The 12,925-nt window shown below is 34.0% G+C and overlaps 3 protein-coding genes across 5 annotated transcripts; 1 reads left to right on the forward strand and 2 right to left on the reverse strand.

Annotated features, from left to right (window-relative positions):
• Positions 1 to 861: 861 nt before the first annotated feature.
• Positions 862 to 5,910, forward strand: LOC100123002 (solute carrier family 35 member F2). Of its 2 annotated transcripts, none has more exons than XM_031921852.1 (8): positions 862 to 1,135; positions 2,050 to 2,159; positions 2,229 to 2,422; positions 2,502 to 2,664; positions 2,753 to 2,909; positions 2,991 to 3,201; positions 3,300 to 3,427; positions 3,627 to 5,910. In XM_031921852.1, exons 1-8 carry the CDS (start codon positions 966 to 968, stop codon positions 3,895 to 3,897), a joined length of 1,404 nt encoding a protein of 467 aa, XP_031777712.1. In that variant the 5' UTR covers positions 862 to 965; the 3' UTR covers positions 3,898 to 5,910. The 2 variants fall into 2 exon arrangements, with proteins under 2 accessions (XP_031777712.1, XP_031777713.1); XM_031921853.1 differs by having other exon boundaries at positions 869 to 1,135; positions 3,642 to 5,910.
• Positions 5,911 to 6,930: 1,020 nt separating this feature from the next.
• Positions 6,931 to 9,534, reverse strand: LOC103315492 (SET and MYND domain-containing protein DDB_G0273591). 2 transcript variants are annotated; one of them, XM_016983743.2, is made up of 7 exons: positions 9,411 to 9,534; positions 9,222 to 9,297; positions 8,255 to 9,160; positions 7,882 to 8,165; positions 7,609 to 7,800; positions 7,392 to 7,526; positions 6,931 to 7,250 (listed from the first exon to the last, which is right to left on the reverse strand). In XM_016983743.2, the coding sequence occupies exons 3-7, from the start codon at positions 9,144 to 9,146 to the stop codon at positions 6,987 to 6,989; spliced, it is 1,767 nt and encodes a 588-aa protein (XP_016839232.1). In that variant the 5' UTR covers positions 9,147 to 9,160; positions 9,222 to 9,297; positions 9,411 to 9,534; the 3' UTR covers positions 6,931 to 6,986. The 2 variants fall into 2 exon arrangements, with proteins under 2 accessions (XP_016839232.1, XP_016839234.1); XM_016983745.2 differs by lacking the exon at positions 9,411 to 9,534 and having other exon boundaries at positions 9,222 to 9,312.
• A 389-nt stretch (positions 9,535 to 9,923) lies between these two features.
• On the reverse strand, positions 9,924 to 12,892 carry LOC103315491 (SET and MYND domain-containing protein 4). Its single transcript, XM_008204650.4, has 6 exons — positions 12,707 to 12,892; positions 11,670 to 12,564; positions 11,304 to 11,587; positions 11,022 to 11,216; positions 10,785 to 10,919; positions 9,924 to 10,647 (listed from the first exon to the last, which is right to left on the reverse strand). The coding sequence occupies exons 2-6, from the start codon at positions 12,523 to 12,525 to the stop codon at positions 10,387 to 10,389; spliced, it is 1,731 nt and encodes a 576-aa protein (XP_008202872.1). The 5' UTR covers positions 12,526 to 12,564; positions 12,707 to 12,892; the 3' UTR covers positions 9,924 to 10,386.
• Positions 12,893 to 12,925: the final 33 nt, after the last annotated feature.

A 12,925-nucleotide genomic window follows, 5' to 3' on the forward strand; every position in this document is an offset into this window, starting at 1 on the left:
TATAAGGGTGTATTTAGTGTGTCGGAGAAACGGGGGTTGCATTTTTAATTAACCACAGCCAAGTCGTGGAGGAGTACAATGATGCTATTCATTTCGTGTATGACTTCCTTATATACAGGTAATGCTTTATAAAATTGATACATAAATAATTTATTCTGAATAGAGACGTAACGAAAATCTTCGTATAATTTTGCAGAGGAGCGAGGACATACATTACAATTTTTGAATTTGCCCTATTTTCTAATAGAGATCGTAGGAGAAAGGAAGGAATATCACGAGAATTGTTCGAGGAAAACCAGACATAAATGTAAATAAGCGTCACCCGTACGCTGGGCCTCGTAACTGTATCGGTGAGTTGCGGATACCTTTATTTTATATTTATTTCTATATAACGATCGTGTACTTTTATATTCCGTTCTTTATAAACTGATATGTAAAACTGCAATTTTTCTTGAATTTTCCAGGTCAGAAATTTGCAATGTACGAAATCAAAGCGATATCAAGGCCAACATCTTGTACAATTACACTACGTCGAATCTGTTGATCTGACAGCGAATATCAAACTCCATAAGCAGATATCATACTACACATTATGCTGATCCGATTCACATATATATATAATACGTGAGCGTTCGTATAGTGACGCAAAAATGTATATAAATAGGCGGAATAATCGTACAAGTATCTTAATTGTAAATAAATTGTAAATTTCGTCAAATTATATAATAAAAAGCTCTGAAAATTTCCATCAGGATTCAAAGTCCCCGCAAGCTCGTCAGTTGACCGTCGGAAAACCGGTCCAGCATCTCGCGCAGACTCCATCTCCGCAAGCTCAGCCATCGGCTATAGACTCTCAGTCAAGGGTGAGGGCGAGAGGGTCAGAATGGGGAGCTTGCGCACTATTCAGTCTAGCTCAGGCCTGCGGCCGGGCTTGTGCTGCTGCTCGACCCTAAATCACCGCCGGCATGCATCAGGGAGTGCCCGCAAGCTCGGCGGGTGTGCGCTTTCATCACCACCACCATCACCACGGGCCGTCGTCTCAGCACCTGCATCACCATCAGCAGCAACAGCCAAGGACACCGCCGAGGGGTCTATGCGAGAAGATCGAGAATTACATCGCTGAACTTGGACAGTGGTAGGTTGGAGAGGGGGAGTGGCTGCTGCTGCAGATATACACACCCTCGCGCATAGGCTGTTATATCGAGGTGGTGCACAGGAGCTTTTTGCGAGAAATTGCTGCGAAATTTTCCGAATAAATTGCTGTTGGGGACTTTTTTTCATAAATTTCGCCCCTTTCGTTTTTAATTCTGAGACGCGAATACGATCCACGCAGCAGTTTATACATCAGTTTGCTTTCGATAAGTTTTGGAAAATCGGTTAAATTTTCGTAATCACGCAATTATCTATATAAATAAAACACTGTCGCGAATATCCATTTCAACATAAGCTGGCCAGCTGATAGCCGTGAAGCCTCGCTCAAGCGTAATGCAGCTTTTGTTCTCCTATTATGGAGGCATTATTCCATCGCAAAATATAACGATAAAAATATCCCGGATACCTGTTGCGCTCACCCCATGCACACACGCACACGTACACGCTCCGATGCCCTTTGTTTCGAGTCAATAAACTATAAAAGTCGTATATACACATATAGAGAGTAGAGCCGAGCCTGTGCAGGAACGAGAAGGATACAGCGTTTCTATATAGATGAAAAAACGTTGAAAGTACAAGCGAATGACCGTCTTTGACTCGCGCGCTATAATTGGGTCTTTTTTAATAACGAAAGAGAGAACTTTTAACGCAACTGACGCTATATATGCAATATAAGTATTCTTCAGATTCACTACCGCGCCGCGTCTATACGTATATGAGCTTGCGGCTCGATATTGCACACTTGCAGGTGCAATAGTGTAGATATATACATATACGTGTAGAAGGGAGAGTATGTAGCGCTTATACGGACGCATGTGTGCAGAGACAATATATGCAGCCGCAAGTGGCACTCTGTGCGGCGATGTCAGTGAACCTAGTTTTCTACATTTTCTATAGGGCGGTATGGAGGGCGATAATAATGGGTCAATTCCTGGCGCTCGTGCTCTGCTTTATGACGCTGCTCAACCACCACATCAATGCCACATCGCGCATAAACCTGCCGACGGGTGAGTTATTCCGTCGTCTTCGATTCTGATTGCTTGCGTGTATCCATGAGTACTGATATATTCAAACAGCCCAAAATTTGCCGCACTACGTGATGATGCTGCTGGTCTACACGACGTGGATGTCCTGTCGAGGTGCCGGGAACGGCTTGTTCTCCGTCATCAGAGCTCGAGGCTGGAGGTACCTTCTCCTTGCCCTGATCGACGTCGAGGCCAATACCCTCATCACCTCGTCCCACCAGTTTACCAGTCTCGCCAGTATCCAAGTACGAATCGTAATGCTCGCGCTCTCATCGCCGGCCGTCTTATAGTCTTGAATTCAATGCTGACGTTTCGCGATTCCAGCTGCTGGACTGCGTGGCCATACCCGTAGCCTTGGCATTGTCCTGTCTGGTTCTGGGGGTGAGGTACCGCATGGTCCACATCGTCGGGGTCTCGGTCTGCCTCATGGGAGTCGGCTGTCTCGTCTGGGCCGGCATCGAGGAGAACAAGGACATGGCCAGCACGGGTACGTGAGACCATATGAGATACTTTCACGATCGTTATATTGTGTCGCGCGCGCTTTGCGGAAGGTTTAACATTTAACGTTCGTTAAGGTAAAAATCAACTGGTCGGCGACATGCTGTGTCTGGGAGGTGCGGTGCTCTTCTCGATCATCACCGTATTACAAGAACTCGCTGTCAAGTCCATCGACATCATCGAGTACCTTGGGATGATGGGCTTCTTCGGGACCATCCTCTGCGGTTCTCAGATGTAAGTGATCCGCATTGATACGTCGTACGATTGGAGAACAGCTTTCGATTTAACATTAACCCCGATCATCCGTGCTTGCAGAGCCGTTCTGGAGAGGGTACAGATCGAGAGCTTCCACTTTGACAACGTGCTGATAATGACCTTCCTGGTGGTCTACTGCATAACGCAGTTCGTGTTCTACTCGCTGGTACCGGTGGTCCTGTACGAAACCGGTGCCACCTCGCTTCAATTGGCTCTACTCACGGCCGATTTCTTCAATATCCTCTTCGGCATGTTGATACACCAGTACAAGGTTCGTTAACGATCTTCAATCGAAATCTCTACTATATAAGAGATATAGTGGATATAGGTCGTGTCGTATACCAGTGTATTGTTTCTATTGCTTTGCAGTTCCACACGTTATATTTCCTCTCTTACATCCTGACCATGACCGGCATATACATCTACGCTATCAAGCGGACGCCAATGTCGTCGGGTTCGCGAAGGCAACACGCCGAGCCCACAGCTCCGGATTACAGGTACATATACATATAATACACACACACACTCACTCACTCGCACGCACACCTTATCACGTGATTCATCGCGCGCTTAGAGGCTTTTTGGCTTGTATCGCTAAGAATAAGAAAAGAAAAATAGCTTATATTGTATACACAATGAAGAAAAAAATCGCATTAGCAAGAGAGCCGGCATTAACCTGCCCATCACTGCACAAAGTGACATTATTTTAAGACACATGGCGCATCCGGACATCGGCGAGGTTGAGCTGGCCACAAGCTCGGGTGGCACCCTGGACATGCGAACCTCGACTCTGGGAAGCGAGCGCGAGACCATGGACGCCACGTCGTTACCGCTGAGCGTCAGCTCGGACACGGCCTTCACCTCGTTCTACGGAAGCCAGGCCAACCTGAAACCTAGCCGATCGACCGCAAGGATACCATCGAACGCGAATCTGCACGACGGCAGCGCCACCATGCGGTCATCCTGATGCGCCACGCCCAGGTAGAGGATCAGCGATCGCGATCGGTACTACGTCTGATCGGAAAGGTCAACTGGTCAAAGGTATATGCGTATGATATAGGCATGTGTGTGGAAATGGGTCACAGTTCGAACGCAAGTTCGATCGTTATACTTGGATCAAACGATGTGGGAGTTGATTTTTTTCAACGCTGTGGATTATTTTAAATTGTTCTCATTCCACAAAATAATGCAGATTACAAGAGCGTGTGCGGCTCGCGGAGAAATTATGTGTACGATTATAATACTTGTAATTTGTATCGGCCTAAAGAAAATCCATAAATCGAGCCGCGTATTTAAAATTTCAAGCAGCACAGGTTCGATCAAAACAGAAAATTGGTTGATGCTATTATATCTTTTCAGTATGCGAAAGATTATTTTTATTTTTTAACTCTAAATTATGCGCATGAAATAAATTAGATAAATATTGCATAGTTTGTTGCTATCTAAGAACAGTATCACATGTAGGTATGAGCTCGTAAATGAAAATTAAAAATGAGCTATTGCCTATACTAATTTATAATTATACTTTAATGAACTAAAAATCTTGTAACCTGCAAATATATATTTATAAATACATAGATTAGTGATTGAAATGCCAAAAGAAAGGTCTAATATTATAGAAGATAATAGCATGGCTAAAATATGTCAGTTTTCTTAGTAGGAATAAAGTACTTTTTGATACTATACAAATTTAACTTGAAAATTAATTGCCAAATTGAAATTTACAACATATATGCTTTGTAAAATGTATAGATTGAATAAAATGTGACGTTGTGATAAGGTATTCAAGTAAATAGTAAATTAAGCAAACTTATCAATCAAATGTACTTCAAAAACATTCAAATCAACTTGGTTATTTATATTCACATGCCACTCAAGTTGCCAACAATTAAAATGAAAATTTTTATTTTCTCTAAGCCATAAGATGTATTTACAAAACAAATAAAATTATAACAGTATCGATCACAAATATTATAATTAAAAAGGAAAAGAAAGACAATTACTTTTCTTTATTTCTGTGATAAACGAAACATTTCTAAAATTGCTTATTGTGAAAATAATGGAACGCGGAAACGAATTTTTTAAAAGAAACGATGGCGCTACAAACAAGTGATTATTTTGTTGCATGTGTATATAATTTATGATTTTTAGAAATTTTCAATGAAACATAGCTAAAATTTATATGATTACTAAATCATTATCGCAGTATGGACAATGATTTATTTCTCCGAAAGTTTGTGATAAATAGATCTTTCATGTATAATAGTAATTTTCAATCTCCCTAATTCGAGTAAGTTATAATCGTAATAAAAGTAAAACATTTCTAGAATAGATTAGGCAGTAGGTACAATATATATATATATATATATATATATATATATATATATATATATATATATATTAATACTTCCAATACTTACTATAATATACTCTAAAATGATGAGGGCTAAATTATAATTATATTGCATAAGAAAAACTTGTAAAGACTGATATAATAGATATTATTTGTAACAATTGACCGAAATTATAGCAGAAGTAATTTATTTTTAATGTTATACACCATGCTCTTCTTTCGAATACATTTTTATCCATTCATTTGAATTCCTATACAAAATCTATATGGAATTTCACGATGAACAACAAATTCATCTTTACCATCTGAATTTTTTCTCTAGAAACTTTGAAACTATTTGAAACGACAATGTTATATAATATTAGTATCATTAAATTAGTTCTGCTATGATGATGCTTGTAATAATTCCTATCATATGTATATGTGTATTAAAATTGTATGTTAAAAAGCAATAATGCACGTGAATTAAGAAATCGTAAAACGTAAAACATATACTTAGTTTAAAAAAAAATAAACAATTTTTTTTAAATTTGTAATAGAAGTTATTGAAAGAATGAGATTGCAAGCAATTGACAGGATCATTCGTATGAGTGAAAAAAAATTTGCTACAATGGAAAAAAAAAAAAATATATATATATATATATATATATATATATATATATATATATATATATATATATATATATATATGCAAGGATTACTTTACGCTAATGTGTTCGATAATCATATAGTTATTATTTTATGTACATATATATTGACTTAAATACAAAATAACAGTACAAAATTTTGAAAAAAATTCCTATTGTCAAACTTGATAGTTTTGATTCAAAATTACAGTTTTAAAAAAGCACAATTTTATCGTACAATTATGTTACGTACCCTTATACTTTTTGTTTTAGCAATCATAAATGTAAAAAATTAAATCAGCATACCTATATTAGGTGACGTGCAAAATACTTGCTATAAATCCAAAATTGTATAATGTAATAGTATATAATACAGTTAAAAATATAAGTATAAAATATTGACAGTTTATAACTTTATTTTCCTTATAAATTATTATCATGACAGATTTCCCCTATTTCGTAACACATACAGATCGAAAATGTGCCAAATAAGTAGTATTATTCAACGGCGTACATTGCTTTCGAGCACTAAAAGCCGTTATTTTCGAGTAAACAACTATTAAGTTACGAGAAAAAAATGCATACTTTTAAGTTACTTATGCAAGCAATTTAAAGAATATCTTAAAATAAAATAAATTAAAGATAATTAAAATACATGAAAAATTTAGAAAATGAAAATAGTTCAGCAATTACTTTATGCAGATTATTGATTACTTGCTATAGTACCCATATGCATTTTTATTTAGAACGATTTTCACACTATACAAATACGAAGGATCTCACTAATGTTCAACGATTATATTAAGAAAAATTAAAAAACTTGACGCAATTGTAATATTTTATGTGATTATTGTAAAAGTTATCTAACAAAATTTTAAAAAGTCGTATAAAAAGAGTAATTGTAGGAAATTTATTATTATTAAGTATTAAGTATATAGCAAATCGCAGAATGCGTAAAAGATTATAAAAATTAGTGTCTAGATCTATAAATACGATTATATAAAATAATCTATAAAATAGAAAAACTTGTTTAAAATAATAGTTTAAAAAATGGGAAACCAGAATTTTTTTTTAAATTTAACATTGATAAGGTATGTGGCGCTTTTCTTGGTACAGAAGTATAAATGCGTTTGTTAAAAATATTGAATAATAAAAAGAATATAGCAGGGCAGAATGTTTTTTTAAATTCTTGCTTAACACTTTACATACCTCCGCAACTTCTTTAATTGTTTCCATATCAATTGACCAATTCTCTATCAGGTCCTCACAAATACGAGTAAATTTTAATTTGTTAAAATCTTGCACGAATTTGTAGAAATTATCTACCTCGGAAATTTGCGGCTAAAATTACAGAATTAAAGCTTACTAACATATTGAAAAGAAGATGAATTCATTAAATGATCACGTTTAATGAGTTATTATAATTAATGTAAATGTATGTCATATGTAATAAAAATATATTCAAATGAAAATTTCTTTTACCAATGTGTTAAAACTTTCTAATGTCCAATTATTATTGCAAGCTTCGCATTCACAAGTAAAATAATAATTCTTCAGTAAATATGCTTGTCTTTCTTGGACATTTTCAGTTATTGATGGCCCATAACAGCAGTATAGCTGCAATGAAAAATAATTGATTTTACAGTTAAATCGCAGTTGTATTGACATGCATAATGTGTATGTATACAATTTAGAGTACCTGTTCACCCTTTTTAACAGGAAGCACAGTCATCATTACCATTTTTCTTTTCGGCATGAATATTTTACTAACATTAGGATAACAGCTGTGACTGATAAAACTAGAACATGGAGCAAGAAGTAATCCTTTCATACTATTAGTTGATAGAACATCATAATCAAAATCAGAATCTTTATCCCCAACGATCTGATACTGACAAACAAAATACAAACTTGTTTAATTTAACGTACAATAGAGATATGTTATAATTAAAACTGAAAAAATTTGCTGTACTCCAAAATTGTTGATAGAAACGACATTTCTTAACTTGATGATTATTTTCTTTATGTCTGAGAACATTTTAACATATAATTCTTTATTATCAGAATTGATCTTCTGAAAAGTACTGAAAATGCTAGTACATTTGTATAGTACGCTAAGTAAATAATCTTCTTCAATGTACTGAGCATGTCCATAATGTCTTATTATATCTTGGTCATGACTTGATAAATTGTAAAGATATTTAAATTTTGTACAATTAAACTCTTCAGTAGTCCGAACATTTTGAGCATGGATATCTAATATATACATATATGTATTAAACAAAAAGAAAATTAGAGGGAAATAAGATTAAAAATATACATAACTGACTTAAACTCAAACATACCTTGATTATCTATAGCTTCAGCAGTATGCATTATATGTTCCAGTCCTTCTCTTTTAACAGCTGTTATAAATATTCTGGCTGTAATCATCATATGACTCAATAATGATTTATCTTTTTGCTTCAAGAAAATATATGGTATTATGCAGCATTCTATATCATGATATGCATTCCAAGCTTCTTTTTTGCATGTCTCACTGCAAAAAATAGCAAAAGCGCAAAAATCACAAGGAATTCCAGTCCAAGCTAATCTCAAACAGTTAGAACAGTTGAGATACATCTGCTCTCCACTAGGAAATACAACATGGCCAGTCTCAGCAATAATCACTTCACCAGGCTCAATATCACGAGTTGCAACCATGTGCCTACCAAACTGCTTGTTGTAATCAACTTTCACGCAGTCAGCAACACATGGAAGTTGCTTTGATGGGGTGAATTTTGGAATTTTTAATTCATCAGAACTATTATCTTCTCGATCAGCAGACTTTTTTATGAGTTCCAAACACTTTGCTTTTCGCGATAAGAGTTTGGTTCTCAAATATGTTGATTTGGTAATTCCCAATGCTTTGACAATGTCGATCAATGATTTTTCTGGATAATGCAAATGTAACAACAGAGCTGATCTATTGCTATACGCTAGAGCAAGCTCTTCAGAATCTACTGGGGCAAAAGCGATGCTTTCTGAGTATAGGGATAATATGTTTTCATGAGTTCTTTTATCATGATCTTTGCTTCTGTATAACTTATTTCCACTTGTACGCAGATTTGTTGATGCTGCAGAACATTTTCTCAAAACGTTTCCCTTTTTTTCTTCCTCTGCTACTTCAAAGTCACAAAGCTGTTTGCGTACTGTTAAAAAGTCGCTATGTGCATCCATTGTTTGTTGTGTTTGCATAAAAAAAAACTGATCTAAAACGAATATCTATTTTAAAAAAATCGTTAATACAGACAAGTTATTCAATAATTTTACCTAAGCTCAAATAACCACTGTGTCAATAACTCAAAAACAAATGATGGTTATACAATATTCTATAATAACTAATGTACTGGAAGAAACAAACACTAACTTTAAAAAAAAAATTTCTGAAAGAAATTGTCACATAGGTACGTATGGATGTACATACATACTTATGTACCTTCGTATAGTGTAAATAAGTACCTATTGACTGCGCAATTGTAAACTATTCGAATAACAAATGAAGATCGACGCCTTTGCCGTCAAATTTTTATCCTTTTCGAGTCATGTTCCAAGATACGTACCGCAATTCTGAGTGTAAGTCAACCTGCCGACCTGCCGGCGGCATACCTATATACCTATAATATTAGGTATTGCGGCATATATTTTTCCGTCAAGTTGTCACTTCGCGACATTTGTTTTTGACGCCAATCAGTCTGGCGCGAAAATCCAAAAGTGAAAGTTCTAGAAAATGTATTATTAAAAATGCAGGCCCGAATATAAGCATTTCAAAAGAACAACGTATATTATTTAATCTTTATTCACTTATTTATATACTTGGAAATAATAGTTTGTGTATGAACAGAATATGGAGTAATCAACTATCTTTATTTACAACAAAACAACATGCAAAACACATACAAAAATTTAAATCCGACTGTGAAATGAAAAAATAATAATATTAGGTACCTTTTTTTAAACAAAGGTACAATATACTGGTGGTTTTTGTAAGTTTATTCACTTTAGAATTAATAAACGACTTTTCTTAACAATTATAGTTGGTCGAGCTAAAAAAATATGCCAATAACTCATTATAAATACGTTTTTTCTGTATCAAAAGCTGTTTTCCAAATAAATCATACTAATAATTTCGTAAAAAGTGGAGGAACTGGTAAGGTATATTGGTATTTATTTATTTATTTATTTATATACTTAGGCCCGATAGAAGTATTTTATGTATATAATTACAGAGTCCAAATTTGAAATTTTATTTGCATAACTTTAAACAAATAGCGAAGCATATATTTATAATGTTAAAACATAAGCAAAACATTAGTGAATAAGAAAATGCAAATAATAAAGCTGATAATAGTATAAAGACCATATTTATATATGGCTTTTTAATGATTCAATAAATATAATATGAAGCATAAAAAAAATCAGAAGATTTTAAAAAACTTTAACAAGAATGAGGTATACTGCATTTTTCTTCGTAAAGCTTTCTAAATGCGCATTCTAAGAAAAATGCATATCGCATAGAATATTGCGGTAAAATGTGACTTTGTAAATACTTTTGAATCAGTTTACAGATATCTTTAGCTTCTTTGATTGCTTCTGGATCAATAGGCCAGTCCTTAGATTCTCCATTAAGACGCATTGAATACATTTTTTTAAACTCTTTTATAAATTTTAAATCATTATTTAGATCATAAGTGGGTACCTATAATCATTCAAAAAAATTAGTTTTACTTATATGATGGAAATTATTATAAGGTAGAGAATCAAAATGACATAATGATGTTAAATAAATTAAAGCTAGTAGCATAATAGCCGACATTTATTGTAAAGATTTCTTACTATTTTGCGCATGCTTTCAAAAGTCCAATTGTTTTTGCAAGGTAGGCATTCACATTTAAAGAAATAATTCGATTGTAAATACGATTGTCTTTCTTTCGTTTCTTCAGATAAATTTGTTCCGTAATTGCAATACAACTGCAATGAAATTTCATAGAAATTATTTTATACAACTAAAACGTATTTTAAAATTGTAACGAAATTATAGCGATAATGAAATTTAATAGAAACAAGTAGTACCTGTTCACCCTTTTTAACAGGAAGCACAGACATCATTACAATTTTCCCTTTAGGCATAAATATTTTACTAACGTTTGGATAGCAACTATGATTGATAAAACTGGAGCATGGAGCTAGAAGTAGTCCTTTGACAGTAAGTTCTGACAGCTGTATAATGTTTTTATCATTATAACGATCATCTTCAATTATCTGATACTAGGAATAAAACCAAGAAATATTTTTAATTTTGATGATTATAATGCAAATAAAAGAATTATTTTTATAAAAGGACTGATACTGTACACCAAAAATGTTGGCATTAACAATATTTCTTAGTTTGACAAATAGTTTTTTTGTAGTTAAAAAAATTCCTGTATCATCACTGGATTCTCTAACATCACTTTTCTGAAAGGTATTGAAAATGCTGGTATATTTGTATAATAATTTCAGTATAACTTCTGCTTGAAGGTTCAGTATGTATCCATAGTCTTTCACCATACAATTGTTGTGACTTAATAAACTATAGCAAAATCTAAATGTAGCGCAGTTGTAACCATCATTCGACCAAACCCGTTTTGCACAAATATCTAGTAAATACATCCAAACAATAAGATTTAAAAAAACTAGTAATCAAAAAATAGATGATACAAATTTTAATATAAAACATACCTTGTTTATCCATGGATTCAGCAGTACTTAAAATATTTTTCAGTCCTTCTCTTTTAACTGCTTTTATTAATATTCTAGCTACAATCATGACATGAGTCCAAAATGATTTTTCCGTATGTTTTAAAAAAACATGTGACATTATGCAGCATTCTATATCATGATATGCATTCCAAGCTTCTTTTTTGCATGTCTCACTGCAAAAAATAGCAAAAGCGCAAAAATCACAAGGAATTCCAGTCCAAGCTAATCTCAGACAGTTAGAACAGTTGAGATACATCTGCTCTCCACTAGGAAATACAACATGGCCAGTCTCAGCAATAATCACTTCACCAGGCTCAATATCACGAGTTGCAACCATGTGCCTACCAAACTGCTTGTTGTAATCAACTTTCACGCAGTCAGCAACACATGGAAGTTGCTTTGATGGGGTGAATGTTGGAATTTTTAATTCATCAGAACTATTATCTTCTCGATCAGCAGACTTTTTTATGAGTTCCAAACACTTTGCTTTTCGCGATAAGAGTTTGGTTCTCAAATATGTTGATTTGGTAATTCCCAATGCTTTGACAATGTCGATCAATGATTTTTCTGGATAATGCAAATGTAACAACAGAGCTGATCTATTGCTATACGCTAGAGCAAGCTCCTCAGAATCTACTGGGGCAAAAGCGATGCTTTCTGAGTATAGGGATAATATGTTTTCATGAGTTCTTTTATCATGATTTTTGCTTCTGTATAACTTATTTCCACTTGTACGCAGATTTGTTGATGCTGCAGAACATTTTCTCAAAACGTTTCCCTTTTTTTCTTCCTCTGCTACTTCAAAATCAAAAAGAAGTCTGCTTTTCAGATCCATGGCTATTTTATTTTCTATTTTTTGATTGATTAAAAGCTCCTATAAAACAAACAAATTTTCATGACCAATATAGTATTTTATAAACTAATCCATTAGAAAAAAAAGAAACCATAGCTCGTTAAAAAAGCTTATCTTAAAGTGAAAAAACCTGCAATGAAAAAGAAAAATTTGCGATACTTACGTACTTATAAAGTAAAACATTGAAGTCATAAAAGGTAATAAGTCGAATCAAATCATGGAGCTAGTCTGGTGCAACTTGCAAAAATACTAATGACAAATGACGATCGATGTGTTTGCTTTCATCTGTTAAATCTAGGAATTCCAGATCGGTTGAATGTATATAGATACTTAAAGCCTAATATCCATTGGATGGTTGATACTCAGCAGAAATCTAAACAGC

This window comes from Nasonia vitripennis, chromosome 1 (genome assembly GCF_009193385.2).
Source record: "Nasonia vitripennis strain AsymCx chromosome 1, Nvit_psr_1.1, whole genome shotgun sequence".
Classification (NCBI taxonomy): domain Eukaryota; kingdom Metazoa; phylum Arthropoda; class Insecta; order Hymenoptera; family Pteromalidae; genus Nasonia; species Nasonia vitripennis.

Bases quoted from the DNA above. Each gene is read 5' to 3' on its own strand.
- LOC103315491 (XM_008204650.4), bottom strand. From the start codon at position 12,525: ATGGATCTGAAAAGCAGACTTCTTTTTGATTTTGAAGTAGCAGAGGAA. The intron at 11,588-11,669 runs GTATGTTTTATA...TGTATTTACTAG, and splicing joins TGAATCCATGGATAAACAAG to ATATTTGTGCAAAACGGGTT. The intron at 10,920-11,021 runs GTACTACTTGTT...ATTTCATTGCAG, and splicing joins CTGTTAAAAAGGGTGAACAG to TTGTATTGCAATTACGGAAC.
- LOC100123002 (XM_031921852.1), top strand. From the start codon at position 966: ATGCATCAGGGAGTGCCCGCAAGCTCGGCGGGTGTGCGCTTTCATCAC. The intron at 2,423-2,501 runs GTACGAATCGTA...TCGCGATTCCAG, and splicing joins CCAGTCTCGCCAGTATCCAA to CTGCTGGACTGCGTGGCCAT. The intron at 3,428-3,626 runs GTACATATACAT...CACTGCACAAAG, and splicing joins CCCACAGCTCCGGATTACAG to TGACATTATTTTAAGACACA.
- LOC103315492 (XM_016983743.2), bottom strand. From the start codon at position 9,146: ATGCAAACACAACAAACAATGGATGCACATAGCGACTTTTTAACAGTA. The intron at 8,166-8,254 runs GTATGTTTGAGT...TGTATATATTAG, and splicing joins TGAAGCTATAGATAATCAAG to ATATCCATGCTCAAAATGTT. The intron at 7,801-7,881 runs GTACAGCAAATT...TTTGTTTGTCAG, and splicing joins TTTCTATCAACAATTTTGGA to TATCAGATCGTTGGGGATAA.